Here is an 11091-nt window from a genome sequence, read left to right as displayed (position 1 = left end):
AATACTGCGTTACAATTGTTAACAAGTATTTAACATTGTAATTATCAAACATACTCTTTTAATTTTGAAGATAAAAAATTATGTATCTGTCTTGTTCATGAAACGTACATAGCATTTGTAAAACAGTGTATGCATATACAAATATATATAATGTATGTAAATATAAAATAATGTATGTATATCAATATATAATTTTGTTATTGTGCTTAAAATACATTTATATATATATTGTTATATTATACGTAATATGTAATAATAATGCATACGTTATATCATAACGTTTATAACATATACTTATTATTACATTATATCATTATGCATGTTCGATTTTGTAAAAATTTTGAATCTTTTAAATATGGTATAAATATGTATACGCGTATTATGTCACGCGCGCACTAACAACTCACTGCTGTCAAAGTCACTGTAAAGCGAAGGATCATCTCCATCGATAAGTATAAAATAACATGAGAGATATGTAACAATAATACAACAATACTTGGATGTTAAATTCAATTCTTTCGGAAGCGCATCTGAAACAAAATTATAAAACTGTTATATGCTAGTACATAAGTAAAAACTATATCCATACATAAAAGCTTTACAGTACGATACAGTACTATTAGAATATTTAATTAAATTTGCCATGATAAGTAACATTAGGATTATACTCATACGATTTCATATTACATTATTAAAAATGGAAAACAAATCATGAAAATTTATCCGTATAAAATATTGCGTATTTCTCATACATATTGTTTTGGCAATATTAGCTAATGATGTGTATCAAGGCAACATTTTTTATACAATTTCATAAAATATATATGAAATATATTACTAATATATAATATCATTATCCTTGAACACCCCATGCTTGAGCCTCAATCGGATGTGCAGCATTCCCATTACGTGGTCTACGGCGGTTGTTTGGAATAAACGCATCCATGGAATTTTCTTCGGCCGGGGCCTCTGGCGCCGTTTGTTGATAATGTTGACTATAGTATGTATGTATTCTTATAAAATAAAAAAACATTTTTACGTGCAAACCTACCATCGACACATACACACTTAAGTACATTATTGTACAGAAAAGATAGATCTGCAATAACATTCAATCAAAGAGAAATGAAGAACAAAATAGTCAAATTATATATCGTGTAAAATAATTATGTAGAATCGAGTGCATTATTTATAGCGGTTATATTTACACCTTACAAACTTCTGTGAAAATGCGGAATCATTTAAAATTGCACACTAGTCTGAAAAAACGAACATTCTTGAACATTGAGACTATATCTACTTTACTATCTATATAACTATATAACTATCTCAAATAAAATTCAAGTTCATAGTTTTCAAATTATCATATAACTAAGCTCGCCGCGCTATTTGTGTCAATCGGTTAATAATCATATACCTATAAGAAATTGCTAAAAATGTTGTTGAAATTGAATATTATTTAAAAGGAAAGTATTGAATTAAATACTGAAATTATTCCCAAGACAAAGACAAGTTTTCTCATTAAAAATAAATAAAATTTCTATTTGCATTAATATTTTTATACTTTGTGGATGACAATGTAATTGTTTAATATGATCATTACTTCGTTATTTACGTACTATGTGTATGTGTGTCATGAAAATTTATGTTTATTTACAAATCGATATCGACTTACAAAAATATATCTAGGGCTAGTCCAATTCCTAGTATCAGATATGACAGAATAATCTTTATTAAATCTGAAATTGGTGATACTATTATTATAAGTCCTCCTGGAAGAATAATCATGATGTTCAACTAACTACATCCAGAACACGAATATATAAAATCTGCCATCATCACATACCAATTGTGTTTCATACAAAACTGTATTAATGTTAAAATGTGTTAAAAGTTAAGTTTTTATTATTACGTATAAATTTCGTGGCAAAAACGCATTGTCATTGAATGAAAATTCTTAGCAATTGTTACTTATAAATATATTTTCCCTGAGCCCATTTAAATAAAGTAAGAATAGTTGAATATAAAAGTTGAATTTAAATAAACTATGCATAATTGAATATAAAGGTTAATTGCTAATATATATAATTGCTAAATAATATAAAACAATTGATTAGTAATGCAATAAAATATAACATGCATTTGAAATATATCTAAACCAATAGTGATAAAATAGTGAAACAAATGATTAATTATAATAATATATAATAACTAATATTATTGCACGATCTTACCAATAATTACTGCAAAGAGGTTAACTGTTAACATTACTAGATACTTGCTAAACATTGTGAATAATATTGATATTTGCACAAGATATTATTTGACGATCCTCCAAATTAATGCTGCTTTAATATCTCAAAAAATATAAAGATTACTTTCTCTTTTTTTCTTGTTTAATCTTTAGTTTGTTTTGGCTTGTTAGTATCGTGGTACTATATAACAACAAGTTTAAAAGTATAAAGTTTTTCTTATTAGATTTGGATCGGTATTTGTTCGGCTGGCCTCAAATTCTGAAACATTACAACAAGAATATTTCGAATAATTGAACAAATTGGACATGTGCCAACGAGATGTACGTATAAAAATGACATAAATACTGAAATAAAAAATACCTAAAAATTATTAATTAAAGGTTCTGTCCTAGTTTTCAAACTAAATAGACAAATTGCAACTCTGGTTGATTTCTTATCTGTGTATACTTATGACTTATTTTGTGTGAAAATAGATATCAAATGTCTTAATCCAATTTTGAATTCTCTCCAGCGTATAGTGACCGTGAAAATGGTGGTAAATGATGTGGTATATTTTACGAATTGTTTTTGGAGAAACTATACAGTGGATCATTATAAAACTTTGATGCATTTATTAGTACATGTTTAAAGATAAAAAAAATTATTTTTTGATTTGAATATATCGCCTGTAGAGGTCGTCATGGAGGCATTGCAAATTGGTGAGCATTCTCCTGCCTCCGACTTTCGTCTAAACTGAAAAATTGAAATATGTTCTCGTTATTTATGAATTCCCATCGTCGATGAACCAAAGAGAGAAGAAAAAAGTTGAAAAGTGCCAAAATGGTGGAGCTTAGAACACAAAAGTACGATTTTTAGGCAAAGTTTTTGAACTTTTTCATGCAAAAATAATTGTTTAACTTAATGTTTTTATGAATATTAAAGGTTCATCGACGATGGGAATTCATAAATAACGAGAAAATATTTCAATTTTTCAGTTTGGATGAAATTTGGAGGCAGGAGAATGCTCACCAATTTACAATGCCTCCAGGACGACCTCTACAGGCGATATATTCAACTAAAAAAATAATGTTTTTTATCTTTAAACACGTACTAATAAATGCATCAAAGTTTTATAATGATCCGCTGTACAGTTTCTGCAAAAAAATTCGTAAAATTATGCCTTATTTTCAACGTTCTAAAGCAGGCTCCCCCCTTAATCAATCACTGAAAAGGATCCGAAACAGGATCGAAACATTTAAAATATATTTTGACATGTTTTAAGACGTATGAACGCGGCGATAACCGCGTCAACAAAAATTCCAACATGCCTATTTAGCTTGAAAGAAAAGATATCTAAGTAGTTTCTAAAATAAATAGGTAAATCGCACATTTTATGTTTTGACTCGATTGTAACTAAACAGAATAGTTAACCAAACCTTATAATAACAAGATCACGACAATTATTCGTATTCAAACTATTTCCTTCCAAATTCCTCCGTCCCAAATCTGAAACTAGTTGGTACTGTGACTTCTCTATCTAAACGACTGAACAATAATAAGCATTTCGCTTATATGGTGTACACAAGATCCTTAGCACACTATTATTATTTTGATATCGGTCGTACAAAGGAGACACAGCATGGTTTCGACGGTCTTGTAATTTTGAGATTTCAATACGACAGTAATTTGGAGAAGCATTAAATAAACTCTTTCGCATATATAAACAATAGAAAATTCAAAATGCCGAGATTTATGGTGGTTGCAATAATAGGCATTTTTATAACTATGTGTGTTGGTAAGATGGAATTATTAATTACATATTGTTATAATTAGTCGCACTTTATATATTTATTTACATATATTTTAAGTGTATAGTTTCTATATACTTATTTATATATATTTCAAATACACGTGTGATTCATTTTATTATTAATTGTTTTATATTTTTAGCGATTAATAAACATTTGATAATTCTTATTTCATTTAAATAGACACAGCCAAAATATATCCACATAAAAAGTATCGGCTACTAAGAATTTTAATTTAGCGTATTTGAATGCATTTTTACTACTACGTTAATTCCTAATAACAAATTAGAAATTTTAACATAATTAACGAGTAAAACTTTTCTGTTAAATACAACTAGAATGTGGTAGTAAAAAGTTTTATATACTTATTCTGGATACGTATAATTAGTTTAAAATCACGATTATTTTTGCAGTATCCGGATTATTATGTGGGTTACCAGGCACTAAACTCACGACAGGTGAAATAGCTGTTGTGGTAATTATGATATTATTAGCTGGGTTTGGCTCAATTCTGACAATGTAAGTCGATGTCAATTTGTAAGTAAACTTGAGTTTTTATAATGACACGTATACACGTAAATAATTAATATAATATAATATAATAGTCATCTTTGATAACTAAACATTCACAAAGTATAGAAATATCTTTTTCTGTACAACAATTTAAGTGTATATGTGTCCATATTACGATTGTAAAATTGATTTTTCTTTTGTCAGAATTATTCAATACAACACTAAACAAGTCATGGAACAAGCCATACAAGAGGCCATACCCATGGCTCAACAAAATACTGAGAGGCCTTGTAGATTGACTAATTACTCCGTTACTTCGGTTTAATGCTAACCAAATGGTGCTTAAGAATGATGACACTATATATCGTTAGTAATGTATTCCAAATATATTTAATACATGAAATTTTATATTTTATTTTATAAAAAAATATGCCTTGATATATATATACACAATCATTGCCTATCATCGACAAAACAATATATAAGAAATTAATAATTTTTGTTTTAACGATTTAGTTCTATTGTAAAATTTAGTTTTAGTTTTTTCTTATGAATTTCATTAGATCTTAATAAAATTTCATTATTCATCTTCAGTTTTTATAATGTAATACGTTAATAAAACAATATTAATATAATTTTAATGTTACTTATAATGGCAAATTAATTCATATTTTAATGGTACTCTATCGTTAAAAATTTTATGTTTGTGTGTACAGTTTTTATTTATCTGCTACTATATATCAATTTTATAATCATTTTCAGACACGCTTCCGGAAAAATTACATTTAATTCGCGAATATTATTGCATTGATATGTATTTGTAATGCTGTTTTGCATATATTGGTGGAAACAATTCTTTACAATGACTATGACGACAGTGAGTTGCTCAATACGTGCGCGCGTGTGCATATTTGTGTTTCGATAAAACCTTTTAATAAAATTTGACATGTACTGACATAATATAGTAATAAGTATATATTATAAACGTTATAATTATTATTGCATTATTGTTACATATTACATTATTATGTTATGTTATTGCATATTTCATGTGACATAATACATTACGTTATGTATATATATTTATATATAGGTACATATACCTTGCAATGATAAAGTTACACATACACATGTATGCATAAATTGCATTACACAATACTATGATTTCATGATTTTGACATATAATTGTCATGTTCAATATTACAAAGACATATTTGATCATTATAATGTAAAATATTTGCTAACAACTTCGAGATATTATTACTAACATTGTAGAATTACTTTTCCAGTCAGTTCATGTACTTTATGCATTAAACATATCGTTACTTTAGTAGTTTTAGTATTTTTATTTCTTCCCCCTAATAATTCTTTTATTTTTAAATTTTACATCTACATTTCAGTCATGTGTATAAGATGTTAAATATATGTATATAATAATAGGAAAGAAAATAGCCTTTAGATAATAACAGGAATGTTACGTTGACATTTAGTAAATACGGACATAAGAAAATAGGTCACACTATAAGCTACCACTGGTATCTAATAGAACACAAGCAAGGAAGCCTCCCTTCCCTAGTATGCTAAGGATCTTGGGTACATCATATAACCGAAATCCTTACTATCGTCCAGTCGTTTCAGAGAAGTCACGGCATCAACTAGTTTCAAATTTGGAAAGGTGAAGAAATGGTTACCGTTTTAATACGTTAGTTGTCGTGATCGTATTATGAGCAGGTTTGATTAAGGGGGGAACCTGCTTTAGAACGTTGAAAACAAGGTATAATTTTACGAATTTTTTTGGCGAAACTGTACAGCGGATCATTATAAAACTTTGATGCATTTATTAGTACATGTTTAAAGATACAAAAAATTATTTTTTGATTTGAATATATCGCCTGTAGAGGTCGTCCTGGAGGCATTGCAAATTGGTGAGCATTCTCCTGCCTCCAAATTTCATCCAAACTGAAAAATTGAAATATTTTCTCGTTATTTATGAATTCCCATCGTCGATGAACCTTTAATATTCATAAAAACATTAAGTTAAACAAGTACTTTTGCATCAAAAAGTTCAAAAACTTTGCCTAAAAATCGTACTTTTGTGTTCTAAGCTCCACCATTTTGGCACTTTTCAACTTTTTTCTTCGCGTGCATTACGAGTATCATCATTACATTCGCCGTTCGCAGCGCAGCGTTAAGGGGTGAGCCTGCTTTAGAACGTTGAAAACAAGGTATAATTTTACGAATTTTTTTTGGAGAAACTATACAGCGGATCATTATAAAACTTTGATACATTTATTAGTACATGTTTAAAGATACAAAAAATTATTTTTTGATTGGAATATATCGCCTGTAGAGGTCGTCCTGGAGGCATTGCAAATTGGTGAGCATTCTCCTGCCTCCAAATTTCATCCAAACTGAAAAATTGAAATATTTTCTCGTTATTTATGAATTCCCATCGTCGATGAACCTTTAATATTCATAAAAACATTAAGTTAAACAATTATTTTTGCATGAAAAAGTTCAAAACCTTTGCCTAAAAATCCTACTTTTGTGTTCTAAGCTCCACCATTTTGGCACTTTTCAACTTTTTTCTTCGCGTGCATTACGAGTATCATCATTACATTCGCCGTTCGCAGCGCAGCGTTAAGGGGTGAGCCTGCTTTAGAACGTTGAAAACAAGGTATAATTTTACGAATTGTTTTGGAGAAACTGTACAGCGGATCATTATAAAACTTTGATGCATTTATTAGTACATGTTTAAAGATACAAAAAATTATTTTTTGATTTGAATATATCGCCTGTAGAGGTCGTCCTGGAGGCATCTTAGTGCAGCCGGCATTGTAAATTGGTGAGCATTCTCCCGCCTCCAAATTTCATCCAAACTGAAAAATTGAAATATTTTCTCGTTATTTATGAATTCCTATCGTCGATGAACCTTTAATATTCATAAAAACATTAAGTTAAACAATTACTTTTGCATCAAAAAGTTCAACAACTTTGCCTAAAAATCGTACTTTTGTGTTCTAAGCTCCACCATTTTGGCACTTTTCAACTTTTTTCTTCGCGTGCATTACGAGTATCATTATTACATTCGCCGTTCGCAGCGCAGCGTTAAGGGGTGAGCCTGCTGTAGAACGTTGAAAACAAGGTATAATTTTACGAATTGTTTTGGAGAAACTGTACAGCGGATCATTATAAAACTTTGATGCATTTATTAGTACATGTTTAAAGATACAAAAAATTATTTTTTGATTTGAATATATCGCCTGTAGAGGTCGTCCTGGAGGCATTGTAAATTGGTGAGCATTCTCCCGCCTCCAAATTTCATCCAAACTGAAAAATTGAAATATTTTCTCGTTATTTATGAATTCCCATCGTCGATGAATCTTTAATATTCATAAAAACATTAAGTTAAACAATTATTTTTGCATGAAAAAGTTCAAAACCTTTGCCTAAAAATCGTACTTTTGTGTTCTAAGCTCCACCAGTTTGGCACTTTTCAACTTTTTTCTTCTCTCTTTGGTTCATCGACGATGGGAATTCATAAATAACGAGAACATATTTCAATTTTTCAGTTTAGACGAAATTCGGAGGCAGGAGAATGCTCACCAATTTGCAATGCCGGCGACGCGGCTGCACTAAGATTTCTCCAAGACGACCTCTACAGGCGATATATTCAAATAAAAAAATAATTTGTTTATCTTTAAACATGTACTAATAAATGCATCAAAGTTTTATAATGATCCGCTGTATAATTTCTCCAAAAACAATTCGTAAAATATACCTTATTTTCAGCGTTCTATAGCAGGCTCCCCCCTTAATTTTAGGAAACTTTCTTAATTCAGTCTACATAAAATGTTCAGTTTTACATATTTATCGTAGAAATTTCTTAGATGTTTTTTTCCCTAGCTAAATGAGCATGTTAGAATTTTTGTTGGCGCGCTTATCGGCATATACTTACAACAAATTATGTTTATTTATATGTTCATACGTCATCTCCTACTTGTTAGACTATTCGATAGTTTTTTTATAAAGTGTCAGAATCAAGTTTTAATGTTGGTCGAATGAGTATCAGTGTATTACGAGATCTTAATATTAAACTTTTTACATTGTTACTTTTAGGCTTATTATAGTATCGGCATACTAAGACGACTAAACAACGACTAACAAAATAAAAACGGATAAGGCGATCAGGTTATTTTAAAATTTCATAGCAATAGACATTTGAAGAATAATTAAAAACTATCTTGCGCAAATATCAACATTAGTGTTCACAATGTCGAAAGCGATCAACTATGTGTTAATGTTCACCATATTAGAAATTTATATTGGTAAGCTGGAATGTAATTAATCACTTCTTTGACTCTTTATACATTTATTTATATATAATTGAAATGCACGTGTGTCACATTTTGTTCTATTACTAGTTAATTATTTTATATTTCTCAGCAAGCCCGCATATTAATTATTTTTATTTTATTCAAATAGACACAGCAAAATATGTTTATAAGAAGTATCAGCTGCTAAGAATTTTAACTGAGTGACAGTGCATTTTACTACTAAATTTATTTAAAACAAAAGATTATTTTGTAAATAACACGATTACAATATAATAGTGAAAAATTGTATATATTATTAATAATTATAATTAATTATAATTGTGTATGTAGTCTGGATATAATTAGTTTAAAATCAGATTATCTTTTCAGCAATAGGTTTAATATTCTTCTTACCATCATACACCGACGTAAATACAAAGATTATTCGAGCAATTGTATTCACAGTATCTGGGTGTTTCTTATCGCTATTTCTGTAAGTCAATGTCGAACTATAAATAAAAAATTAATAATAGAAATAATAAATAATAAAAATAAATTTTCATAATAGCATACATATAGTAATTAAATAATGATCATCTTAGACGATTATAAATAGATGGTTATAAATGGATTTGCACGTATAGAATATCGAGCTTTGATGTATGATAATATGACACGAATATAATGTGGCAACTTCTATTTTATTCTAACAAAGTTCTGCATCCTTAATATTTAAAAACATTATTTTTAGAATACACGATTAGCATGCAATTTCAATAACTTCGCATTCTCAAAGGGTTTTGTAGAGTTTAAAGGTTTTAAATATAATATTATAGCACGCCTGATTCTTCGCGATTACTTCTCATAATTTAATCGTTTTATTCTGAATTTTTCTTTTATTGAATATTATTTATGTTATTACGATTCGTCATTTTTGTAACATTATGTATTTAATTGTGTATGTATCTATATGACATTGCATATAAAAGCAGTTTTTCTTTTGTAAGGCTTGGCATGTATCATCATTACCAGAATGGAAACCACCGCAAGAATAGTCGACGAATAGTACGACGACAATCAAGCCTAGATGATGCCATAGCCGTTCGTGAGATACATACTATAGACTATATGATACCTAATAGGCATGCCAAGAAGAATAATGACGAGCAAGATAAAAGTACATGGTATGTAATTTTAACGAAACATTTAGGAAGATATGTATTGCATATACTTGAAATATATATTTCGAAATATATTTGAAATATTATTATAATATAAATAATATGTTTTTCTCTCCAAAACATATTTTAATATTACATGATATATTTTATGAAACTTTCTGAAAAAGTCCTTTTATTCTACTATAAAATTTTGTTTTAATAGAATTTATTTCTAGTTTTTTAAATAAATTCTTAATAAATTTTCATAATTCGTCTTCAATTTTTAATAATGTAATAGGTACGTTAATGAAACTGTATTAATATAATTCTTCTATTACTTACAATGGAAAATTACTAAATATTCCAATAATATTATATCGTTAAAAACTTTAAGTTTATGTGTAGTTTGTATTCATGTGCAAGTTTAATAAATGCTAGTCTTATAATTTTTGCAGGCATCCCAGAAGACGTACACTTGATTAGCAAATATAACATTATTATAGCAATCTCCAGCCTTATTTTATATGTATTAGTGGAAATAGTTCTTCCTTTTATAATGGCTGTGACAACAGCGAGTTGCTTACTAAATGAATGCGTTTGCATATATATATTTAGCATACTTAGAAGATAAAGAATTCTTAATAAAATCAGACATGCATAATGATATAATATAATATAAGCACTCGGCCACGACTGTTAATATAATATAATATATTATACTCATAAGCGTATATTATAAACATGACTTTATGATGCATTATTATTACATATTACGTATAATATAACATGATATATACAGGGTGTCCGGGTTTTAACCGACAAACTGCGGGGGCATATTCTACTAGTGGAAATAAGAAAAAATTCTTATATCGAGTTTGCTTAGAAATGCTTTATTACAAAGTTATAAACCAATATTGAAAAGAAATATGAGATAAGTAACAACGGAACATAGTGTAGAATTTGCAAGGTCGAAGATGTTCACATGTATTCATGTTCACTATGTCGAAACGATTCAGTATGATTGTTACTTTCACAACAGTAGCCGTTAGATTTCAATCGT

General features: G+C 28.5%; 1 protein-coding gene and 1 long non-coding RNA gene across 2 annotated transcripts; one reads left to right on the top strand and one right to left on the bottom strand.

The window, feature by feature from the left end:
• Window positions 1-347: 347 nt before the first annotated feature.
• LOC113563385 lies at window positions 348-3773 on the bottom strand. Its single transcript, XR_003407437.1, has 5 exons — window positions 3671-3773; window positions 2235-2513; window positions 1676-1772; window positions 839-1013; window positions 348-530 (listed from the first exon to the last, which is right to left on the bottom strand). It is a non-coding gene; the product is annotated as an uncharacterized LOC113563385 (long non-coding RNA).
• Window positions 3774-7361: 3588 nt separating this feature from the next.
• Window positions 7362-10859, top strand: LOC113563387. The gene is made up of 5 exons (XM_026974967.1): window positions 7362-7400; window positions 8675-8883; window positions 9262-9364; window positions 9879-10055; window positions 10487-10859. Exons 2-5 carry the CDS (start codon window positions 8829-8831, stop codon window positions 10512-10514), a joined length of 363 nt encoding a protein of 120 aa, XP_026830768.1. The 5' UTR covers window positions 7362-7400; window positions 8675-8828; the 3' UTR covers window positions 10515-10859.
• Window positions 10860-11091: the final 232 nt, after the last annotated feature.

This window comes from Ooceraea biroi, chromosome 14 (genome assembly GCF_003672135.1).
Source record: "Ooceraea biroi isolate clonal line C1 chromosome 14, Obir_v5.4, whole genome shotgun sequence".
NCBI classification, from domain to species: Eukaryota; Metazoa; Arthropoda; class Insecta; order Hymenoptera; family Formicidae; genus Ooceraea; species Ooceraea biroi.
This window is presented reverse-complemented; position numbering and strand designations above follow the sequence as displayed.